Source organism: Sycon ciliatum, chromosome 7, assembly GCF_964019385.1.
Source record: "Sycon ciliatum chromosome 7, ocSycCili1.1, whole genome shotgun sequence".
NCBI classification, from domain to species: domain Eukaryota; kingdom Metazoa; phylum Porifera; class Calcarea; order Leucosolenida; family Sycettidae; genus Sycon; species Sycon ciliatum.
In genome coordinates, this window is record NC_088649.1 from 27,574,809 (window position 1) to 27,601,145 (window position 26,337).

The following is a 26,337-nucleotide window of genomic DNA, read 5'->3' on the forward strand; positions in this document are numbered from 1 at the left end:
CACAGCCCAGTGCGTGTGAACATCCCCGGTTGGGTGGTATGCATGTACGTTCACATTTGACCAATTTAGTCCAATAAATTATAATCAATGGAAGACAATCGCCTTTCCAGATTCATCACATTGTATAGAACTAATGACAACTACTAGTAGCAAGCTGCTATTAGGCGAGGCAGTAATTCTCGCTAATGTGCGCAAGCTCCCACTGCAGCCACTGAAAACCTTACACACACCATCTTCAATCCAAGTGGTCTCTTTGCTGCAAATCACAATAATTCTCAATCAAATTTTCGGCCAGGAGCCATCATCAGAATTGAGGAGAAAAACAAGTGAGGTGGACCTATAACAGGCAACACAAAGTGGAACGAAACTTCACCATACGTGATAAAATTGCACCATCCTTTCGGCACAGGTACACACATACCCATGCACATGCCAAAACACTGAGACACACACTAATACTCACACTCGCACCAACACTCGCAATCACACCCACACAAAAATACCATTGTGCCTGAAAACAAGAAATGAATAGTGGTGGAACTATGACAAAAAAAGAAAGGAGATGAGATTCCGTCGCCAAACTGCACTTACGCTACATTGTGCTGAACTACCGGTATAATTATAACAATGGCGTGAACAAGCATACATGACAACAGGACAGGACAGTGGCAACAGAAACAATGATCATCATCCAAATTTTCACATTGTCAATTGTCAAGCAACACCCAACCACGATCATGATTCACCTTAGGATGGCGTCTGGAGATGTGGATTGCCTCCCTTATCCGGCGGTTCACGCATAACACTTCCGTTGCGAGTATGGATGGTGATGTGAAGGGAATGAATGGCGCTGTGGATGGATGTTGTAGTGGTTGGTGCAATGCGCAGTGCTCTCCCCTGGGCTTCTGCGGTGCACAGACTCTCGCTTCTCGGTAATGTTCCTGGACTCGCTCCCTGACACACTCCGTCTCTCCCACATACTTCTCTCCACACAGTAATTCTTGTGTCGGGATAAGTCATACGGACAGCGAAAGTCACAGCCGCAGACACACACCCTCACCCACACACAAAGCAGGTAGCGTGATTACAAAGCTATGCATGTGTGGCCGACAAAGTTACGGAGGTATAACTTGTTCTCATGACGACACTTGGACACCAGCTCTGACCTCTTGTAGAGGGAGCGGGTCCCGGGCAATCTCTAGCTTCCTGGCCAGACACAGACAAGATGTTACAGTATGGTGCAGCTCCACTAAGTTCTTCATGTAGGCGTACAACATGCATGACTTGAGGAGTTCTTCACGTAGGTGTACTGCATGGATGGCTTGATAAGTGCTGACGGTGATTTACACCCAGAAATCAAATCCAGATCTCCATAATCTCCATACTTCAGCTAGCCATGTACTGAAGTACTAGCTGTACAGCACAAATTATGCTAAATGGCTCGGCCATCCGTATTGACTCTCTATTGTATAAGCGATACGAACGCTGTCGATGATTTGCATCTACAAATCAAATCGAGATGTCCATCAATGTTCAAGTAGCCATGTACTGAAGTACCAGCTGTACAGGTTCTCACAAATCCTGCTAAATGTCTCCAAGCCAAGTACCAGCAGTACAGCTATTGAAAAATTGTAAGATCTGAGAGGAAAGCCATAAAATAAGAATTCTCACAAACTCTCATAAACATCTCGGCCATCGCGAGTGATTCTCTACAAAGGCAATGGAAAGCAACAGTCACAAACTCTCATAAATACCTCGGCCATCGCGAGTGATTCTCTACAAAGGCAATGGAAAGCAACAGTCACAAAAGTCTTCGAAAAGTTTCTAAATTCTACTCATGCTACTGGAGCAGTACAGACTGGACTGGAACCGTTTTCGCGGATGATCCCATCAATGCATGGCCCAGTTGCTGCAGTCCGCGAAAACGGTTCCACAGCAGACAGTGGTCGCAGTTGCCTGGAACCGTTTTCGCGGATGGTCCTACACCAGAAAATTAATCCCTGAAACCGTTTTCGCGGCTAGCCCGGCTAGCCATACATCAGAAATTAGTGGGCTGTGGATTCCAGGGGGTTACCGGTGTATGCCTGGAACCATTTTCGCGGAGGAACCATTTTCGCGTTTACACCGGACATGTCGTCGACAGCACAGTGTCGGCAGATCCTCGTTTGTAGGCTGCAGACCCGGCAGACGTTTTGATCATCCCGGCCTGGTGGTGAGATTTTGGACCCGGGAGAACTAAAAAGCTGCTCGCATCCCAGGGTGCTCAGTTTCGCTCTACCCGCGCGATTAAGTTTCCAGGTAACGGCCCCTCTTTCGCGGCCTGCCGAGCATAATATACCTCGCCCCCCCCCCCCCCCCCAAGCGTCGAGGAGGTAGGAGCGCCGGGCGCTCTGGCCTTTTGGCGGGATTTTACGGTAATTGTAGTTTTGTCAACAAAACCGCTTCTCGGATTTGTATTTTTCCGTATCCACCAAAAAAAATAAAAAAATAAAAAAAAACCCATGCACACTATCCTTCGTTTGTACGTAGTACGAACGTATTTGACACACGTGCTGTGAGTTTTCGTAACCCCCAAAACTGGCAAAAGTGTGCAACTCTACATATGGGGTCTCTTTGTGCGTATCATTCATTTTGTATATCGTACAGACTTTCAACTGAGCCTGAACTCGACCCGGGTTGAAATTTCTCATGTAACCAAATTTGCAATGCCTAACAGTATAGCATTAGTGCATGAACCCGGTACATGTAGTCCCGCACAGTTCTTCTTTCACAGTCATCAGTACCATTGCCAAGAGAAGGAGCACTTTGGCCCGGCTTTTCCGAAAAGCACTACTAGTACTGGTATTTCTCTGTACGACCAATCGGCATTTCGCAACAGAAGGAGGGCTGTCGAGAGAGGGAACCCAAGTTCCTATGTGGCATAATATCTTTGGATCTCACAGGCTGTTTGCAACGAAGACATCATGAACGCTTCAAACTTGTGTGTAAGTACTCCATATTTCGAAAACTGTTAGTTTTCTTTGTTGTCACTTGTAGACATCTACTGTGTTATCAAGAACATAATAATATTATGATAAGGGGTCGTCCGTATTATTCGAAAAATTAAAAAATCCGTCCTTATGCAGAAAGGCCAAGGGGGTGCAAGAGCGCTGGCGGAATTTAATTTTCGATTTTTCGTACTTTTTTTTTCGTCAGTGACTTTCATACACTTGTTGCACTGATATGTAGTGCACTGTAGACGTAGTGTAGGATCGCAAACACCAGTATGATATACCGGTACATGACTCTTTTGTAGTTGTAGGACGTGCATGGCCATCGGTAGACCTACTCACTTTACTTAGCTACTAGTACTTGACATTCATGTACATGTAGGTGCAATCAGTGAACATGGGGAGGACTCAGGAGTTCTTATTTTCGAGCCGGCATCGGTAAAAATCAAAAAAATTATGGGAAAAAATGGGAGGTGGGTGGGTGGGTCAGAGAGAATTTTGCACAAAGACGGATTTTTTAATTTTCGATAGTTACGGACGACCCCTAAGTGGAAAACGGCATGCCCTTTAACCCTTTGGAGTCCGTAACTTTTTGCTTCCGCAGAATTTGTGGCAGTCACGAAAATGCGCACTCCATTTCCAACATAACTTTGGTTCTACTTCACCGATTTTGAAGATCTTGGGTTCGTTGGAAAGCTCTTGATGAGAGAAATACAATGAGCCCAAACTCGCCAAGAGCACTATTCATTGTCCGCCACAACGCGCCCCAAACGCGAGTCCAGCTCCAGATCTGAGACGAAATCGGTCTCCTGTAGCCATTTCACTGAATCTAGCTCGGAACTGTTCAAATTTTTTCGAGTAGAAGCTTACCTTGCCGTGACTTCTCGCCGCGCCGGTCATGACATGTGCCGCCTGTCATGAAGCTGGGAAAATCCCGTTTTTTCACGCACTGCTGACTCGCAGCACGCAGCGCAGAAAATTGGAAATGTTTGATCGCTCGCCGCTCCCTCAAACTTCATCGGAGAGACTTCGCACCTGTTCGAGGCGATAGTTGAGAGTTTTCTCTACCATCTAGACCCTTCGATTGTTGAATTTCGTCAAGATTTGGCAGAGAACCGAAAGTTTGACTGCGCCCACATGCATACAAAATGCCCATGGTTCGAAATCGAACCATGGACTCCAAAGGGTTAATACAGTTGTGGCAAGTGAAATCCAACACTTGGCATAAAGGACTGCACCATGCAGTCTTTAGCCCCTGCAGCCCTGCATACGGACAGTACAAGGTCATTTGCTATTTTTGGACACTCTAAATAGCACCCCATTATGTTGGTTTGTAAAAAATAAAATAAAAAAATTTCACGGTTCGCGTGAGACTCGGCCAAAGGCCCAGTTTTCCGCATCCGCAGGAACGCCACCACCCTCTTGGATCAAGGCGCAGATGCAGCTCCTAAACGGTGGGAGGTGAGTAGATCAGACCCACCACAAAGTGGTCAAAGACCGAAATCCCATTCACTGCATCCATGTTTCCCTCGTGCCAGGCCACGAGTTCCCAATTAACTGTGGGTCGCAGCACGGCTGGAAAAAATCCTTCCGCTTCCAAGCAGGACTTGAACCTGGTACCCTCTGTTTCTCAATCATGGTCTTAGACCATCCCACTATGCCTGCCTGCCTGTTTGTAAGATAACTTAAAATTCTTTCTTGCTTTCTACTGGCACACTTATACTTTACCACCACCCCACACACCTGAAGGCATAGAGTTGAAGCATGCGGTCACAACTTGACCTGATTCATGCATTGCCCTGCTCTAGTAATGGTTCATGAATCCGCCCAGCCCACATTCCTTCTCCGTTTCTCTCCGTTTTTCTTTCCTTTCAGTTGCATCTTTCTCTCTGCTCTGTTTTATTTTCTCTTTTCGTTCGTCCCTCTTGATATTTGTACTTTGTACTGTTGAGGCAACGAACTCAAATAATAAAAACCAAACCCAACCAAACCATTGAAGGTGTCTTTTTCTACTGCTTTTTCAATGCGAGCAATTATTGGACAACTAAATAAAATAGCATCTAGCAGCAGTCTGCAATGGTGTGAACAAGTAAAACTTGCCCAGGACATGAAAATGGGGTAAGGCTATGCCTATAAGACCGGCTGATATGAGTTCTAATGACAGGCCATAGCAAGCTTTTCAAGGCTTTTCAATGTGACACACAATTTAAAGGGTCACTAAAGGTTTTTCACGGACGTCATATTCAAGAACAGAGGAGAGCACTCCAGAGTGGCCAATCTCCTTCTCATATTTCGCAAAGAGTGGAGGGCTAGAGCCGTAACTAGCCGCTGCGTCCTTCTTGGTTAGGAAGTGCTCACTGGTGCCAGGTGAGTGGAACGCTCGCACTGCTAAAAGAGATTTCTCCTGACCAGAACCACTCCACAAACGCACCGGTTGAGAAGCCTAGGAGACTCTTCCAGGCGGATTCAAACTGGAAGACGTAGTCCCTGGAGTTGATGGAAGGGATACAACATCCCCCATGTCGACATTCTCTCCGTTATGCGACGTAGAGTCAACGGAATCCTCAATCATTTATTATTTAATCGAAATTTTCAAAACTACTCATTACATTACCTAAGAATAATAAAGAAAACGCCCAGAAAGAAACGGCCTTCACCGCTAAAAATTGGCACGAAGAAACTTGAGGACCACAAGAAGACACACTTGTCAAAGATTTGTCCACCAAGGAAAGGACAACAACTCAGGAGGATTCTACTTCCATATTTAACTGATTTTTCCAAAAATTACGACATGTCCAAAAATTGCGAACCACCTCGTACATGTGTTACATACAACTTTATCTGTCTGATGACAAAACTCGTACTCATCACAGTCAAGGTTCAAAAGATGCTGGCAAAAATGAATAGGGATTGGATACCAATACTCCTTATGTGTACCATGTTTGTGAACTGTGTGTATCTACACTGTGACCTTTCGATCTGTTTGGGATGCATACGGCTCTATAGTACAAATTAGGTGCAGTACATTACATCATTGGTGTCCATTTGTGGCGCTGTCCCCTATGACAAGTGTCGGATTTCACTTGCCAAAACTGTAGATCCGCAAACAGCAAAAGTTTCACACATCACGTGGTCTAAATCTCATATTGTACTTTCACCGCTCGTGCTGGTCATAACAAGCAGCGGATTAAATGTTCCAGCAGGGGTCTCATCGATTGGCCAATCTGGATTGAGTGCGGACACACGGTGTAGTCCGAGCAACGCTGGCCCAATCGAACCAAACAAGGGTGTAGTTCGCAACATGTACGCATATTGAACAAAGATGATGTGAATGTTGTCAAAAAAGCACCAAAGTTGTTTGAATTCTTTATTCTCACGATGGCACCATCGCCAAGAAGAGATACATTTATCAGAAGGTGAGATTGTGGGTTAAACAGTTGGAAAGTGATTTACATCACTTTAAACTTTACAAGTATGGGTGAGGGTGAGCGCTGCAGGACCAGACTGAGTTAATCAGCAGTGAGCAGATTTCTTGTTTGAAAGCAGGTCGGGAGGAGACGTCATGAATGCTAGCAGGGAGGGCATTGTAGTATTCTAGGGACTTGTACAGTGGGGAGTCTTTACAGCGATCGGTTCTGGAGGGTGGGAGGTGCCAAGTGCGTGCGTCCCGAAGGCTGTACCTGAGCGGGGGTGTTGAGCATGCGTATGTGTTGTGGGGCATATTGATATTTTATGGAGTGAGCAAGCTGTTGTTGTTTTTGTTGTTTATTTAATATACATCGCATGTCAAACGGGCACTTCTGCCCAATACCGTAAAGTACCGTTGATCCGCCCCCACCCCATGTCGTTTCCCAGCTGGTTTTTCGCCAGGGGGGTGGGAATTAGATCAAGGCTGTCAAGTGCAGTACGATGTACAACAACTTGGAGGATCAGACTCGATGTGCTAAATTGTGCACATTCTCATCCTGGATTGGCACATATTGAGTACAGCAGTGCAAGCGCCGGTTCAACATCGTATTTCGTTGTCTACGCCAAAATCGCTTCACAGATAGAAAATCGACAGGTGGTGGGAATTAGAGAGGCGGCGGATCAACGGTACTTTACGGTATTATGAAAGCGATGACAACCAGTAAAAAGAGTCAGAGATGAAGAGAAAGTAAAATTAAAATTATAATACGAAAATGGAAGTAACAGTGAGGGGAGGCAGGGTTAGGACGAGCAGGAAAAAGGTTTATATTATAAACATGGGAAATTGTGGACACAAGGTATGCTATCGATTTCCATGTTTAAAAAGTTCCTTGGCTCTCCATCTGAGAAAAAGAGATGTCAAATTTACAAGTCGGGTCATCGTAGTATGATTCTATCGAGCCTCATCAGCAGGTTACGAAAGCCATTGCATTTAACCGAATACAAATACGCGAGCATGCGTTTGAATCCACCGTCAGATACTAGCGACTTCATATTATCGGGCAGGCCATTCCAGAGTCGGTAGCTGGCTAGACATCTCGGTTGAAACACCTCCTCCAGCAACGAATCCACATACATAGAAAGGTACGCACTCACCCGTCAGATCAACAGCTTCCGCAGATGTATCGTGCAATACGGCGAGAAGGCACTCTCCTCAATAGGCAGCTGAAGTCACAGTATTGCATCAGAGAGTTCGAAAATCGTCGCCATGACCCACGAGGCTAATGGGCCAGTATCAATAGCTTGTCTGGTAGAACAGCAGTGAGGGCTGCACCAGCAGCCACACTCGCTGATCTGACGACTACTAGTGCCTTTGCTGAGATCGTCCATGACCCTGCCAGACCAGTCGAGGTGCCCCTGCCTCTTGCAGACCCCAATGGCGCTACCCTTTTGGAGTTTGATACTGTCAGCGTCGATGTCATCTCGAAGTTGCTTGAATCTCTTGCATCCAGCAAAGCCACCGGCTCCTATGATATTCTGTCCGGCATCCTGAAAAAATGCAGAGATTAAGTCTCGTATCCCCTAACTTTTATCGTCCCCCATTCCCTTAGGTCTGGCATCTTTCATGCTGCCTACACAATTGCCCATGTCTGCCCTGTTTACAGATCCGGTGATAAGACCTCAGCCACCATCTACAGACCAATCTCATTGTTACATATCGCTGCCAAGATCCTAGAGAAGATTGTCCACAACTAAGTCACTTCGTATTTCACCAAGAATCCAGACATATCTGCCATAGCAGCTGAACAATTTGCGTATCTCTCACATCATAGCTCTGAGGATGTCCTGACACTTTCCATAGACAGAACTAGACTAGAAGTCTTTGCGAATATGGGCAAGGCGTTCAACCGTGTGCACCCCACAGGTCTACTGGATGAGCTAGCCGCAACTGGCGTAGGCAACACTGTCCTCAAGTGATTCTCAGACTACTGTAAATATACAAATTTTCGGCAGCTCTATAACTTCGGCTATATTCGGCACCGACTCAAAACGCCTAAATCAAAACGCCGATGAAATTTTTCACAGCATCTGTCGTACTATACCATGCCCTCTACCCCACGCCGAAAATAAATCGCCGCCGAAATGTCAAAAATCGTGAAGTGCCGAAATTTTGCAGCGCCGAAATTTTGTATATTTACAGTATCTCACGAATCGCAGTCAGCAGGTTACTGTCAGTGGTGACAAGGGTGACACCAAACCCTGTACAAGAGGGGTCCCCTAGGAGTCTGTTGTCGGGCCTTTGCCTTTCTGCATGTACCTTCGCCGAATACCCGAACTTATTCGCGAGAGTATGGTGCAGCTGCACGCTGATGATATTGCGTTCTACGTATCCGGCTCTGATGTGGCTACAATCATGCTACGCGTGCAGGATAGTATGCGGTGCCTAGAGCATCACCTCGATGAAAATGGCCTTCGGTTCAACTCCTTTAAGACACAGGTCATGTTGATGCGGCGTCCTGCCCTGCCTGCACGAGCCCAGCCTTGTAAAGTGTACCTGACCTGTAAAGATATTGTCAGTTCCCCTGTCTCTACTGTGAAATACCTCTGTATACTAATTGATGATTTTTTTATCTAGGATATGCAAGTAATGCGTATGTGCACTGTTTGAAAACTATCCCATATACCCAGGCTGGTAACGGTCAGCCACATTGCGATGAAAAATGCATTTGGTTTAGATAGAAGTACAGGTTCCTGCACGAGTACGAGGGCAGTACCGCGGAATCCAGCCCCCGCCGCGATAGGGGCAAGGGCTGGATGAACAGCGGTACTGTCCGAGTATGAGTGACTGGAACGTGTTTCCCGTGTGCACCCAAGCCAAATAAAGAGATACATGACAGACTACAAAGTGTAGACACACCTGCATTGTGTTTTGTGATTGTTTTCTGGTAAAGTTTTTTGTAGTAGTCCAGAGTGCTTTTTTTCTCGTGGTGCCATTGACAGTGTTGACTGGGCATCGAGCATTCCGGCTGTTCTGTTCCTATGGATTTTTCCAACGTCTTGATCGGAAACCTCGGCAAATTGCGCGGATCCTGCAGGTTGCTGAGCATTGCGCGCTTTGGTTGAGGCTCATCCGGCTCGTCCAAGATCTCCTTCGCGAGCGACTCCACAATAAAAGTTTCAGTCTCTTCCTCAACTTTTCGGAGGAGCTCATTCACCTCGCCAATATCGTTCAACAAAGGGGCTTCTTTTCTCCCAGTTCCAGATCAAATGTTGGAGCGCCATGATGACGTCACTTGACGACGGGCAGTGGATCCAGTTCCATCACCTTTGAGCAGGCAGGACCACGCTTTCCAGCCCGCGCTGTTTGATCTGTCATTGGTCAACTCCAAGGCGCCAATCACGTGACATACGGGAATGACCCCAACTGCATTAGTTCTACAACTGTGTCATCTGTATTCGTTTGAGTAAAGAGTTAATTTGAAACTATACGGTTTTGTCTATCACTACTTGTCATCAATTCCTAGCACCTCCTTCAATCACTGTTTACCCTGCGTTCAGCTGGCCTGCACACAAATGCTCGTACTCGTGACCAGGATACAGCTGCCTTAGTATTACCTACTGTAGAAATTGAGTGTGGACTGCACTCGGTTTCATTTCTGGCGGCAGGTCGGTGGAATACTATTCCTTCAAATTGTTGTCGGGCACAATCTGCTGATACATTTGCTCACCTCAAAAAGATTCACCTAGGGTTCCCTGTAACAATGGCGGGGCCATGCTTGTTGGGACTCCCTAGTCTAATAAACACTACCAATACTTCTACTACTACTAGCCCAGCCACCTTCAGTTCTCTGCCCTGCTAGAAGCGCATAATGGCTTCCTTTAAATGCTTTTCGGCTAAATGGGTTTCTGTAGTATAGCGGATTAAAGAATAGGAAACGTGTCACTCAATATTGTATTATGCTATTTTGTATTTAGAATGAGGTCTGTCTCGTTATCCAGGAAACGACCAATGAGCAACGTTGCCGCCAAGGGCCTTATCAGAGTTTAAACATGACAGAGCTTGGAAGCTCAGGGTCTTACGCTAAGCTTTTCTTGCCTAGCTCATGCATGTTATTAGAACTGATGGAAAGGTTTTTTTTTCCATTTGGCTATAGGGTTTTACGTCGACCATGACGGCTACAATGCCCAACCATACCACAACGAACTGATCGGCTACATCATTGTACTGCAAAAGTTTCCATCTGTTCGAATAACATGCATGATGAGCTAGGCAAAAAAGAATAGCGTAGGGCCCTGAGTGAAAGAAAATAACTTTCTCTTTGCATTCAAAGGTACTGTAACAGGTAGCCGAGTGGTAGGCGCGGTGCAATTAACACGAGTTATCTTTTATTCTACTTCTCTCAGGTACACACCTGGGATATAATTTTTAGTAAAAGAAGAAGCGGCAAAATAAATAACTTTCTTTCCGGTGCACACCTAGAGGTAGACTACTTCTTCTTCTTCGAGTTAGCTTTGTCGTTGCTATCTAATCTCAAACAAAACAGAAATGCGCAGCCGCTTTAATGCAGCAGACGCCGTACGCTTACATGCGGAGATACACTAAAATATACATCAGGCAAAGCTCCGTATTAGTTCCGTACTACTTCCGTATTGGTCGGGCAGGGATACTACAGTACCGTATTTTCCGGGGTATAAGCCGCACTTTTTTTCGCTAAAAATCGGACCAAAATCGCCCCTGCGGCTTATACACCGAATATGCTTGCGCGAATGAATGCTTAGCATACATCAGTATGGATGCTGACGTCATGTGACATGTCATTCAACTCAGCTTCGCGCCTGTGTTGCTATCCCGGCACTTTTACTAGTTTTAGTGCATCAGTGGCAGCGAGACTGAAGATAGTGCAGATGACATGGAGTGATCTGTAGTCAACACAGCAATACACCAACATCTCTGCAGCAACCTGTGGTGCACTAACACTTCATAATCTGATCTAACATGGTATTTAGCTCCGTAACCATAATAAATTTGTAGAAAGGCCATTTGTCAATGAGTGTGAAAAATCTTGGTTTGTGGGTGCGGCTTATACTCCAAATACCAACTTTTAGTCAATATTTTGCCTCAAAAAGTGGGGTGCGGCTTGTACCCCGATGCGGCTTATACCCCGGAAAATATGGTAATACGACACCGTCTACCACCTTGATGACCAAGGCGAAAAAGCATAGTGATGTTATAATTTTTTCATCTCTCCTAATTTACTCAAGACATAACCTAGGATTCGAACCCGCACTATCGCAACGTATGCATCCCCCCGATACACTTCGCATACATACTCATTCTTCCAAGCTGCTGCACGTTATGATCTTGCATTTGAAAGCCCTATTTGAATATTGTGGCGAGCTGTCTCTGATGGTACAGTACGAGACAGGTACGGGATAGCGCCAGGCATGCCGACGTACGCGACGGCAAAAACAAACAAACACATGGCATTAAAGCTGTGTGAACCCTGGCTAGCGCAATACGTTACTGAAGTAACACCTTTTGCATAGCTACGGGAATAGCAAAGTCTGGTAATTCGAACCTCAAAACGGGCATATGTTCTGGGGGCTGGATAATTGGAATGCCCTGGCATACTGGGGTTTGATTTATCCAGATTCTACCTATATTTTTGCACCTCAGCGTTGATTTTCTCATCTTGTCCGCAAAATTAGAATGTTTAGTGTCCTTGTGTACGTATACAAATACTATGTTTAGGTAATTGATAACACTGCTGTGTTGTATTTTTGAGTTTCTACCAGAAGCCGTAACGTTTTCTGTTCTGTTCTGGTTGTGCGTCTGGTCATTTCCTTTGGATATTCGCAGGTCTTATCGGTGGCTGTGATTTGTATGGTGCTAGCTTGGAGTGAACCTTCCAAAGCCTGTGTTCCATGTACATGTAACGGCGGTTTTGTCATGTCGTGCCAAAACATTGCCAAAATGTGAGTTCTACATGGTCTGGTGTTTGAAAGCTTTAACTTACGTATTCAAAGCAGCAATTAGAAATATTCAGCACTTGTGCCCATACTAGTCTTCACATTGAACACTATTGATGGATTGATGGATTGATGGATTGATGGATTGATGGATTGATGGATTGATGGAATTAATCTTTTGATCCTTTTGAATGAATGAAACAAGTTTTGATGCAGATAATACATTAGGGTCTTTTCAATAACGTTGTTGCATGCCTTTTGCTATACAAACGTCAAGGTGATACAAAGGCACAAAGTCGCATAGATCAACTGATTTGCTGAGTTGGAGAACCAGCTTTAGAGTTACACAAACAGGCGGTGGCGCCTCCTTTTATACATGTGAGCGACATAAACGGCATGGCAAGGTTATTGATAATAGTTATGGGAAGTGATGGGGAGGGGAGGAGAAAAAATCACAAGTGAAAGAAGTCACAACTGTAAGAGAATAAATATATTAAAGTCGGATGTTGAACCAACGATAACTGTAGAAATGAAAAGGACATTTGAATTCGAGTTAAGAGTAACTCTCCATCACTGTAACTAGATACTACATACTAGTATTGAAACGATCTCACCGGGAACTTGTTAGCTCGCTCGCCAGAAACTCGGCTCGTTTTGCGGCCAGCTCGTTTGCACTAACGAACACCATACTCCGTACACATGGCAGTACATGTCGACCGGGGAGTCATAAAATATGTTACGATTCCCTGGTCGATAGAGAGTCCAGTCCCACGCAAAGTGAAAATCACTCGCAGTTACAGTGTCTGTATGCCTGCACCACACTTGAGTTGTTTGTGTTGTCGTTGCAGCTTTGGTGGACTCTACTGATGTCTTGTTCCGCATCTGAGTGAAAGTTACGCTCAGTTGTTTGGAAGTTTTCTCCCGCGATGCAGCGAAGACTAGGGCTACTTGTAATCTTTGCAAAACGGTCTATTCGTACAAAGGCTACTCAACCACGGAGCCGAAAAGACATCTCGACACCAAACAGCAGTCCAAAGTGAAGCAGCAGCAACCCCAATTATGCCAGTGGTGATAATTTGCGGTGATAATTTGAACCAGCTGAAAAAAATCAAACTTTGATAAAAGTATATTCAAAAATTCATATTTGCCACATCAATGAAACTCGTTAGCTCGCTCGATAACTTGCTCGTTAGTGGAACTGATCGTACGTTTTTTTATAGATATGCTCGTTTCAACACTACTATGTACAGTCAGAAAGTGCAAGACCTAGGCACAAAACTGACAGAGTACTGAGACATCTTGAATCGTGGTTCGACCTTATTGTCCATTGGTCTTGCCAGTATCGTCATCGCAATGCATGAACATCCGCAAACGTCCTTCACAGCGGAGACTTTCAGCTCGTGCTTATCTTGCTTGCGCTCACCTTTCCCTCCTGATGTTATTTCTATAACTTAGAACTTTCCAAGTTGGAAGGCTGTTGGAGTGCACATCCAAGATCTGCTAGAGCTGTTAGCCAGTTAGTTGTGAAACCAGGGCTGTTCCGAGTGCGACATTTATCAATATGGCGGCGTACCGTAGCAACCCGCATCGCAACAGCTCGTGAACGCACAGCGTACCGACGCGTGCAGTCTTTCTGCACATTTTCCAAATTTATCGAAGAAAATGCAATGAATATAACTAAATGCGCACTCATATCACAACCATGGGGACGAATAATGTATTCCAGAACGTTTTCTTGTCACAATTATCAATGGAATTCGTGACTAAAGAGAATGATGAAACTACAATAGGATTTATACACTTGGAGTGGAACAGCGAGGATACAAGCATAGTAAGAAAAATAGCACAAACCTAGGAACAATTTGCACAGGTAATAAACTATAGGTGAGGTGAGAAATGATAGGAAATTCAGCAAGTGCAGTGTGACAATGGACATGCATTTGCAAGTGTGTGTGAGTGCGAATTTACTGGAATAGCGTAAGCGCGGTGACATTTTCTTTTTGTTTACAAAGATTTGGATCGCGAATGTAGACTGCTTCTAGAACTTTCAACTGCTTGAAACTACTTGCAGAACGAACAACTCTGAACCAAGAATCATCATAATTTTCACGACACACGGGGTTAGACAACAAGTGCAATTTAATTGCCGATGTATTCTTCTTCTTCTCACTGCCTCCGCCTTCACTTGCTTTCTGACCGCCACCGTCCTTCACACCATCTGCACCATCATCGCCATAATCGTCATCGTCCTCTTCATCATGTCTGCCACCTTCACCTGTTGTCGGCTCTCCCAGCAACTGACCACCGGGTTCATCATCGTCACTGCACACGTCACTTCCACACTCCTCCTCCAGCTGCCGTCGCGTTCTCTTCCTGACCGGTCCTCCCTTGCCATTGCCAAACACCTATAGTTTGTTAACTGTGCAAATTGTTCCTAGGTTTGTGCTATTTTCTTACCATGCTTGTATCTTCGCTGTTTCACTCCAAGTGTATAAATCCTATTGTAGTTTCATCATTGTCTTTAGTCACGATTTCCATTGATAATGGTGACAAAAAACGTTCTGGAATACATTATTCGTCCCGATGGTTGTGATATGAGTGCGCATTAAGTTATATTCATTGCATTATTAAGATTATTGTCTCCACGTCGCCTTTTTATCGAAGAATGTTTTTTTTGTTTTTGGGGGATGGATTCGTGCCTTGGAGAGGTCGTATGAGGCCATGCTGGAGGAGAATAAGTCTACCAAGACCTGGAAGCCTCCCTTCGGCGAAGTACTGAAGTTAGTATGTCCTGGAATCAATACAGGAATTGTTTTCAAGACGATGCAGTGTAATAAATTCTAGTAATGTAGTGCGTCATGGAATTCGGTGTGTTTGAAACTTCGGAACATGAAGAGGGCACGTTTGCTTGACTCGCTCATGACGTGAACAGATGGAACCCCACTGCTCTTATTCTAGAACATGTTCTCCCCTGAGGATAGCTTACAGCCAGATTTCCGTGCATAAGAAAAGAGCACAAATAAATCGTTAGACTGATTGCAATTCATCTTGGAGAAGGAGAAGGATAGAATTCGATCGTCTGCTACTCTCTCAATGCAAAGTTGATGACATAGCAGCTACATGTACGTCTCTTCATGCGTGTGCTCTTCACCTTGGGGATCAATGTGAGGATTTTAGGATTGCTGGAAATCAGATTCTGTATACTATTGGACAGCAGTTTCTGCATTGCACATGCTCCACAGTGCTCATCGGCAAGGATGTTGAATTTGCGTGTAACCCTTCACCACCCTGCTCTCCATACTATTCCAGATCAGCACTAAAAGAACATTAAAGTGCTTCATTTCCAGTAGAATGTGCTCCTCCAATAAGTGCGGCATTGGAGGTGGTGATATTTATTGCCACAGTTGCACTGCTGATATTCGTCATGAAAGAAGCAATGGATGTTGGTCAAGTCAACCAGTGGACTTGCAGTGATAAGCAAAGTACCGCAATACATCATCAAGTGTCATAGCATGGCGGAGTTGGTTGCTTGCAACACTTCCATGTTGGTGTTGTTAGTGTACAAATAGAGGATATCTTCCAGTCTCTAACTTTTAAAGCACATGGACCTGCTATAGGTGCTATTCTTTCAATGCTTGTTTCAAGTCTCAGAATTGTTTTGCTTCTTACAGCTTTGATTTAATTAATTCGCCGTATTGTAATTAATGTGAAGAAGAGGTTAAAGCGACTTCGGCGATACTTGTGGAATTGTGTGTTGCTCCCTACGTGGGAGGTTGCGCTATTCCTGCCGACTTGAATTCTCACTTGACCGACTTATTATTTTAAAATGAATTCATGGACATCTGTCAATTCAGCAGGTGACCTGCATTGCCATCAAGCCCTGAGCCAGCTCCTTAGGAATGGCACGGTCATGAAGATGCGTGATGCTGTGTATCTTATTCGCATCAGAATAATAACCTGGTTGTTTTGGCTACACACTCCGGTAGCAACAGAAACTCTGCATAATGCAGCTTGTACAGTAGTCCTCACTGAAGAAGAAAGCAGTTTAGGAGGAACTCTAGTGAGGAGTGTACGAGGATAGCCTATTAGTGTTCTACATAATCATTTGCATATTGAACATGTTACATGTAATTATCATGAACGCCGAGAGTGGTAAAACCGGGTACGGCCATCACCGGCGGCTGCGGCACTGTCCTGAGTGCCATGCTGTGCTTAGTGCTGATGCAGTGCAAGATATAATTATAAGCTGCATCATAGTTGCCGTTTGTTGTTGTTCAATTACTTTAAGTATTTCCGTATGGTCTTCACGCATGCAACTGTGTGCTTTTCAGCAGGATCGTCAACAGACTTCATTGTGCGAGGCCTAAATCTGCAGTAAAACTAGTAATACAAAAAAAACCATGCCTATCTGTCTAACATTTAAAATCTGTACACAATGTCCTGCTTCTACATGCATTTCGAAAGCATGGATTTCCAAAAATGTTCATTGGATGCATGTCTGATTTGTACTTGCTGACATCCAGAACGAAGCATGCACGGATCCCTCCTATGGCGGACGAAACCGGGGTCTTCGTTAGACATTGAGGCAGGAGAACACACCTCCACTCGTTCTGCATATATCAGCAAACACTTGCAACTGACGTCCAAGTACGCCACGCAAATCGACTTGGGCACGAAAACGATAATCTGGGAGGCAATGAAAATATAACTACGACGTAGGAAAAGGACAAACGTTTCAATCAAAATTGGCGTGAAGGCTGCCAAAAATTCTGCACTCCTTAGGAGGAAGCCTCAAATGTGAGCCAATTCTGATAAACGCAAATGGCCGGCACGAAGAGGAAGAACGAAATGAAAAAGATCCTAACTTCACTTTCCCATTGCGCAGTTTGACGATCAAAATATCTGCTTGCGCAGCTTGAAGGCAGGAAGGTGAATTCGCCGAGACTTCGCGAATCCAGCGTGGAAAACGGCTGGAATCGACAGAAACATAGGCGAAACCTTGCCGAATATTTCCAGAGATTTGAAAAAGGCAGCAAGGTCGTGTAAGACCGCATCATGGATCACTGGGTGACGGGGAAATGTCGTACGGTACATAATGTCGCTGGATTATGCATGCATAACAGCCGTGATACGTCTGTACCGTCGGTCAGTGTCGTGCGCTATTATCGCACGAGCTGATTGTTTAGTAACTGGTGGTGTTAATGGACTGTATAGCATAACGTGTAGTTCCTTGGTCCTTTATTTTGTGTATAAAATGCCGCTTTATTCTGTGCCTTATTGCATCTAGTTCTTTGCGCTATGCGCGTTTGACGAATCTCAGTGGCTCAGCATTTCAGAATAACAAGATCATTACGAATATGTAAGTCAATTTTCAAAACGAATCTCACTCTAAATGGCAATCAACAGTCCCCACTATGCGGTACTGATGCTTAAGGCTGCGTTTACACGATTGAAAACGATTTGCGTTTACACGACAACGAAATACTCATTGTACCCGCTGTCTCTGAGCGCATTGTTGTACATTTGAGATGCGTCCTGGAATGTCTCTTGATCCGTTGAAAAGTCTGTTAGTCATCGGCTGATGGAAGAGGGCAAATTCTGGATGATGATCGGTGGGTGGTTGGATTTGTGATGGACATACAGTAGCCGGTCGTTGGACTTCCGATATGGACGGTAATTGCCAGTGCGTAGGTCCAGCGTGATGTCTAGGAAGTCGACTGATGTCAGGTTTTCTGGATGGTAATTTTTAGTCCTAGGCTGTTGAAAACTTTGGTCATGTCCTTTCTGATCCTGTTCACTTCTGGTCCCGATACGTTCCGGAATACTGCCAGCCCATCGTTGCGGTAGAGTCCGATGTCACTGCCAATGTACACCTTGGATAGTTTGGCAAGGGCCAGCGTACCGACCAACTTACAGACTTCAGCACCGTCATAGCATCCCATCGTCACATCGAATACTCCGCTTCCCTTCTTCATACACTCTTTCCCGAGGCCGAATAGCAGGGATTTCCGTGCATGGAAGATTGTTTCCTGGTCCTCCGAAGACACCGACGTGAAGCCTCTGGCAAACTCCAACGACGTTAATAATAGTTCCTCCGAGATAGATGGGTAGAACTGCACGACATCAAAACATACAAAAACGCAGTTTTGCTTTTCCTCCGGCCCCTCGAACCAGTCGATCACGGCGGGTGTGTTCTTCCAGGCATTTGTTGGCAGTATTATTATTATTGTAGAAAGGAAAAGGACATATGGAAACGAGTTAAGAGTAACTCTCCACCACTGGAACTAGATACTATATACAGTCAGAAAGTTCTAGTTGTTGCACTTTCTGACTGTATATAGTATCTAGTTACAGTGGTGGAGAGTTACTCTTAACTCGTTTCCATATGTCCTTTTCCTTTCTACATTTATTATTGGCTCAATACCCGAGTTTCAAATTATTATTATTATTATGGGGGTGGCTTTATTGGTTTTGTGTTTGTATTATGCAGCATCCCGGGTCATTTAAGACCATGGGGAGTACTGCTGTTGTATGTGAAGAAAATGTAATAAGGAAGACTGAGAAAAAAGAAAGAAAAAAGAGAGAAATACTGTGAACAGCAAATCTACAATGATTCATGTACAATCATTGTAGATGTTATTATTATTATTATTATTATTATTAAGTTGATTGTTCCAACTAGGAACACAGTTCGTTCTAAGTTCGTATTATTATCATTATTATTATTATTATTCAAACAGTACGTTGGAGGCGGTGGGAAAAACAGTTTCGTAATACGTATTCGCATGCAACGGCGCAAATCCACACAATTCAGTCGACACTTTTTCTATCAAACGTTTTCTTTCCCTTCTCTTCAGGATAGTACAGGGAATGTTGGAAATTAGAAAAACACATAACTATATAGAGAATGAAAGAAAGAAAAAGTCAACACTTCAACATAGGTGTTAAAATGATTAAAGTGTTAAAAACTCAAAAACAAACAGCTGCAAGTTGTAGACAAACACGTTGAACACATCAGGGAACACTTGTCACACTTTCACGAGGTGTGACACCAAACAACTGCAACGATAACACATTCTCCTTCTGTACACATAGTTCTGGATCTAGCTTACGAATATACAGAGCTTCTAACACAGCAAGATGTAACTTAGACCTTCCACGAGTCAAAATCGAAAAGAGATCATCACTATACAACTTACGACAACTAGCACTGCCCGACAAATGACGCTTGATGGACGATGTCCGTTCACTTAGCTCTGTCACCGTCGACGCCTGCCGTTGTTCTCTTCCGTTAGGCTTGTTTGGTTGGTTGCTCCGGTCCACACCTCCAACGTCCGTTGATTTCATGTCCGTTTTTGTTGATTTCATGGCCGTTTTCGTGTCACTTCTTGGTCTTCCTCGTTTCCTCTTGTTGATCGTTGTTGTCACTTCCATTATCGACGTATTCAGATCCCCAGTACTCCGTCTCTTCACCTTGCTTCTAGTAACTCTTTCGGTGTCTATGAGCTCCAGTGTCACATTGGGTGGTTTTCGAGACGGTCTCCCTCGCTTCCTCACGCTTGTCCGAGATGGGCCAAGCTCCCCGCCCGTCGAGGCGGAGGCGCGCATGCGTACATCTACACTGGACGCAGAAAAAGGTGTTCCAGTATCGGACTGCACAGCACATTTTGGAGGACGGCCACGACGAGGACGAGTACCACGAGCGTCAACAGGGACAAGACCTAACGGCACATGTTGACGGATGCGTGCGCCCAGGTGTTGAAGGGTTCTACCTACGTACCGATCTTCACATTCTCGGCACTGAAAAAATAGATAAGGTTGCTTCTACTAAGGGTAGGTAGAACGTCCTTCTTCACACTGAACGCACGCGTCGTTCCAAATACTAAATACAATTTCACGCACGGGTAAGACGAACAGACAATGTTGCGCACCTCCTTCTCGACGCGCGCAGAACCAGCACCCACCCAGGGTAAGCGTAGTACCACGGGGCACCTGTCCGGTCCAAATGGTTTCGGATCCTGCGTGATTGATTTGTTATTAATAAGTTTTGTTAGTAGTGACGAGGGGTATCCATTGTTTGTCAAAATTGATGTGAGCCGCCTCAGTTCTTTTTGAAGAAGGTGAGGAGAGCAGATTCGATGGGCACGATAGACTAGTGCTTTGACAAGGTGAACTTTGGATTTAGTTGGTGTGTAGCTTCCCCATGGAATATACAAGCCAGTAAAGGTGGGTTTTCTGTAAACCGTCATGTCTAAACTCTTGGTGTCGTTGTTGCGGGTAATATTGACATCTAAGAAGGATATCAAACCGTCCCGTTCACCTTCTGCAGTGAATTTTAATGCAGGATGTAGTCCGTTTAGGGTTGTTAAAAAGTTCTAGCAGGTTTCTTGGTCCTCGTCGTGACAAAAAACATCATCTACAAAAATGTGCTGTGCAGTCCGATACTGGAACGCCGTTGTCTGCGTCCAGTGTAGATGTACGCATGCGCGCAGAAAACGTTTGATAGAAAAAGTGTCGACTGAATTGTGTGGATTATTATTATTTGAAACTCAGATGTTGAGCCATAACTAAATGTAAAAGAGAAAAGGACATATGGATACGAGTTTAGAGTAACTCTCCATCACTGTGACATGATACTATATACAGTCAGAAAGTGCAATAACTAGGCACAAAACTGACAGAGTACTGAGACATTCGACGTCCTGACACCTAACTTTAACACATCTCCATAGCGCTAACCGACAGCCTTCCAACTTGGAAGGTTCAAGGTTATGGAAAGACCAAAGAGGGGAAGGCAAGCGCAACGAAAACGAGCAAAAGCTACAGTCCCAACGGAACAAAGAATGTCGATTGTTACTGGACGATGACGAGACCAGTACGATATTTGACAAAGCGGTCTAACTACAATTCGAAGCAGCAAAGCAGCACACCACCCAACTTGGGTGGGTCATTATTATCAAAGATAAGTAAAGAAAGGGAAGCTTTGCGAAAACGAATTGTACAAGCCGAAAGCCAAACTCCTACAGTACTCCTCATGCATGACATTGTGATGGACTAGTTGAATACAAAACAAGTTGTTTCACACGACGTACGTTTCGCCGTATGGTTCGTGACGGCTCATCAGGTGTGCAATTTGAAACTCGGATGTTGAGCCATAACTAAATGTAAAAGAGAAAAGGACATATGGATACGAGTTTAGAGTAACTCTCCATCACTGTAACAAGATACTATATACAGTCAGAAAGTGCAATAACTAGGCACAAAACTGACAGAGTACTGAGACATTCGACGTCCTGACACCTAACTTTAACACATCTCCGTAGCGCTAACCGACAGCCTTCCAACTTGGAAGGTTCAAGGTTATGGAAAGACCAAAGACCAAATATTTGACAAAGCGGTCTAACTACAATTCGAAGCAGAAAAGCAGCACACCACCCAACTTGGGTGGGTCATTATTATCAAAGATAAGTAAAGAAAGGGTTGGGTGGTGTGCTGCTTTGCTGCTTCGAATTGCAGTTAGACCGCTTTGTCAAATATCGTACTGGTCTCGTCATCGTCCAGTAACAATCGACATTCTTTGTTCCGTTGGGACTGTAGCTTTTGCTCGTTTTCGTTGCGCTTGCCTTCCCCTCTTTGGTCTTTCCATAACCTTGAACCTTCCAAGTTGGAAGGCTGTCGGTTAGCGCTACGGAGATGTGTTAAAGTTAGGTGTCAGGACGTCGAATGTCTCAGTACTCTGTCAGTTTTGTGCCTAGTTATTGCACTTGCTGACTGTATATAGTATCATGTTACAGTGATGGAGAGTTACTCTAAACTCGTATCCATATGTCCTTTTCTCTTTTACATTATTATTATTATTATTTTTTTTTTTAGAATTCCGATCAACATAATGAGCTGAACCGACATTTTCACAAAGGCTTTTATTGTATTCAAAAAAAACGAGTGGATACGAAGGCAGTGAAGAACATGGAAGAAAGAAAAAATTTGATATGGAAGAAATGATGAACAAAAAAATTGTACTTCGAACTAGGTTTCGCACAACACTCCTCAGGAAGCTACGTTGTACTAATGAAAAACAATCCAGAAAGATACTAATAAAGAGAAATGGAGTGAGAAGAAACAACACCTATGAAAATGATAATCCTAGCACTAAGGTAATAACAGGAAAAACTGCGAAAGCACTTAACGAAATTGTAAGGACTACTAGTATACTGTGACACAAGATATGACACCATGGCCAACCAGAGCCAAACAGACAGAACAAGCTGCTACTAAAACAATTTCAAACGAATAACGCTGTCCTTCTGGACACACAGATTAGGCTTATGAATACGTTGACAAACAGCTTCTAACACACTCAACTGCAACTTATACCCATGACGAGCACGGCACAAAACAGAAAAAGAAGAATCAGAATAAACCTTGCAGCAATCGGGACGAGAAGCAAGATGCTTATACACTGATGACTTCCTACTAGAAAACACACGCTCGCACCCACTCTTACTCACACAATCATTCTCGCTCTCACACTCACCGGAATCACTGGACTCACTGGTCGAATCCTCCTCAACGACGTCCTGCCTCGGAGCAATCCGGTCCAGTCTCCTCCCATCTCTCGTCTCACGTTCCTGGTGTGTATTCCGTTGGCTCGGTACTTCCGTGCTGAAATAGGTCATGGTGTAATTAGCAGTTGTTCTTCTGGGTCTCGTTGATATTGAGGTAGGTATTGTTGTCGTCTCTGCCGGTGATGCAGCACGCGATGCTGATGCAAACGTGTCTGCATGCAACACACGTGGCGTCGCCAAAGCCACATCCACCTCCGCTGGTGGAGGGAGTGACTTGGTCATGGCCACGGGAGCCAATGGTGGACTTGTCGAGTGAGACACTAGGTCCTGTGTTGGCGGAGGTAGCACACTGTTAAAGATAGTTTCGATTTCGTAGAGAAGCTACGGGTCCGACCTGTTCCAACTCACTCACATATGTGTTCGTTTGATGTAGTGAGTTTGTTCACAAACGTACCGCTGGAGGAGACAATTGATATTTGCGCGGATGTGTTGTACCGTGTTGACGAAGTTGACACTCCGTGGCTACCTGAATGTGCTTTTCGACGTTTGATGTTGTTAGTCACAACTGGCGTCGAGTTTTCGTTCAATGACGTGATGTATAAGCAGATAGATGGAGTAGCCATGGGCTCTCCGTTGGGTCCCGTGTTAGCTAATGTCTTTGTCGGTTACTGTGAGTGTAAGATTGATGCGTCTCTATGGCCGAGTCTGTATTTCCGTTTCGTTGATGACTCTTTCACATACTTTGATTCCATTGAAGACGCCACGTGTGTCTTCGTGCTCTCAACAGCCTTCACCCTTCCCTCCGCTTCACATGTGAGCACGAACAGTCAAGCAAGTTATCCTTCCTCGACGTACTTGTTGAGAAAACCGAATTTGGTAGCGTAACATCGGTGTATCATAAACCGACATTCACTGGACAATACATTTCCTATGACTCGTACTGTTCATCTTATTTTAAAATCAACTTAGTAAAGAATCTCGTGGATCGCGCCAAACGGATCTGTTCACCATGTAAACTCAGTGGTGAGCTCGAATTTTGTCGCCTCGACGCCTATTTACATTATTATTATTATTTGGAAAGGATTGGGAGAACTTCTAATTCAAAGGATCAGTCGGGGAAGTGAACTGCCTGAAAAGAGAAAAAAACGCCAGACCCACCAGGACTCGAACCTGGGACCCTGCTTGTCATGAGCAATGCTCTAACCACTAAGCTATGGGACCAGGCTGAACCCAGAAGGCGCTGACAAGTTTTTCACTCCAAAGGCAGCTCACAACACGTGCCACACATACTGATGGCACTTGGGTCTTTTTCCCTCCCCCAGGGGACCAACCACGGTCAGTTTCTGGAAACTACCAGAGGTGAAAGAAAGTGATTAAATTTGGAAAGGATTGGGAGAACTTCTAATTCAAAGGATCAGTCGGGGAAGTGAACTGCCTGAAAAGAGAAAAAAACGCCAGACCCACCAGGACTCGAACCTGGGACCCTGCTTGTCATGAGCAATGCTCTAACCACTGAGCTATGGGACCAGGCTGAACCCAGAAGGCGCTGACAAGTTTTTCATTCCAACGGCAGCTCACAACACGTGCCACACATACTGATGGCACTTGGGTCTTTTAGAAGTTCTCCCAATCCTTTCCAAATTTAATGACTTTCATTCACCTCTGGTAGTTTCCAGAAACTGACCGTGGTTGGTCCCCTCGGGGAGGGAAAAAGACCCAAGTGCCATCAGTATGTGTGGCACGTGTTGTGAGCTGCCTTTGGAGTGAAAAACTTGTCAGCGCCTTCTGGGTTCAGCCTGGTCCCATAGCTCAGTGGTTAGAGCATTGCTCATGACAAGCAGGGTCCCAGGTTCGAGTCCTGGTGGGTCTGGCGTTTTTTTTCTCTTTTCAGGCAGTTCACTTCCCCGACTGATCCTTTGAATTATTATTATTATTATTACGAAATAGAGGTTGCGACTTCGGCGATGATTTTGTTTAGGAATGGGTTTGCTCCCACACTGGAGCTCGCGCTATTCCGCCGACGACTTGACACTTGACTGACTCACGACTGCCATCCAGAGAACACGAGAAGTCCATCGAACCTTCGACTCGGCAAACCTGCAAGAAAGCACCACTCCCTGCTCAATACACAGTGTTTCGGGGAGTTCACCCCTCATCAGTTGAGCTTGAGTAGGCTGAGGAAGATTGTGCCTGAAGAGCACCACTTATATAGTGCTGTCCAGGCACAAACATCACCAGGGATACAAACTTACAGAGACACTCCGTTTCCAGCGCGACAAACACCTCGTGAACACCAGATAGCAGCGTGAGTCAGTTATCGCTCCTGGACGGTGAGAACAGACGAAGAGGACCCTCGGTCATTCACAACGCTGTCACCTCCAAACCACCTAGTCGCACGCCCGCGCTGGGCACAACAGTACGAAATAGAGGTTGCGACTTCGGCGATGATTTTGTTTAGGAATGGGTTTGCTCCCACACTGACTCACGCTGCTATCTGGTGTTCACGAGGTGTTTGTCGCGCTGGAAACGGAGTGTCTCTGTAAGTTTGTATCCCTGGTGATGTTTGTGCCTGGACAGCACTATATAAGTGGTGCTCTTCAGGCACAATCTTCCTCAGCCTACTCAAGCTCAACTGATGAGGGGTGAATTCCCCGAAACACTGTGTATTGAGCAGGGAGTGGTGCTTTCTTGCAGGTTTGCCGAGGGTTCGATGGACTTCTCGTGTTCTCTGGATGGCAGTCGTGAGTCAGTCAAGTGTCAAGTCGTCGGCGGAATAGCGCGAGCTCCAGTGTGGGAGCAAACCCATTCCTAAACAAAATCATCGCCGAAGTCGCAACCTCTATTTCGTACTGTTGTGCCCAGCGCGGGCGTGCGACTAGGTGGTTTGGAGGTGACAGCGTTGTGAATGACCGAGGGTCCTCTTCGTCTGTTCTCACCGTCCAGGAGCGATAACTGACTCACGCTGCTATCTGGTGTTCACGAGGTGTTTGTCGCGCTGGAAACGGAGTGTCTCTGTAAGTTTGTATCCCTGGTGATGTTTGTGCCTGGACAGCACTATATAAGTGGTGCTCTTCAGGCACAATCTTCCTCAGCCTACTCAAGCTCAACTGATGAGGGGTGAACTCCCCGAAACAATGTGTATTGAGCAGGGAGTGGTGCTTTCTTGCAGGTTTGCCGAGTCGAAGGTTCGATGGACTTCTCGTGTTCTCTGGATGGCAGTCGTGAGTCAGTCAAGTGTCAAGTCGTCGGCGGAATAGCGCGAGCTCCAGTGTGGGAGCAAACCCATTCCTATTATTATTATTATTAAGAAAAGGGTTTGCTCCCCACACCGGAGCTCGCGCTATTCCGCCGACTTTACTTGACACTTGACTGACTCACGACTGCCATCCAGAGCACACGAGAAG

General features: G+C 45.1%; 1 protein-coding gene across 1 annotated transcript in view; it reads left to right on the top strand.

The window, feature by feature from the left end:
* The first annotated feature begins 2,748 nt into the window (after positions 1 to 2,748).
* Positions 2,749 to 26,337, top strand: part of LOC135821775 (leucine-rich repeat-containing protein 55-like) — a 54,871-nt gene continuing 31,282 nt past the window's right edge. Inside the window, exons 1-3 of the mRNA XM_065334772.1 lie at positions 2,749 to 2,984; positions 12,259 to 12,374; positions 17,656 to 17,727. Coding sequence (XP_065190844.1) covers positions 2,964 to 2,984; positions 12,259 to 12,374; positions 17,656 to 17,727 — 209 coding nt within the window. The 5' untranslated portion in view covers positions 2,749 to 2,963. The remainder of the gene's footprint in view (positions 2,985 to 12,258; positions 12,375 to 17,655; positions 17,728 to 26,337) is intronic.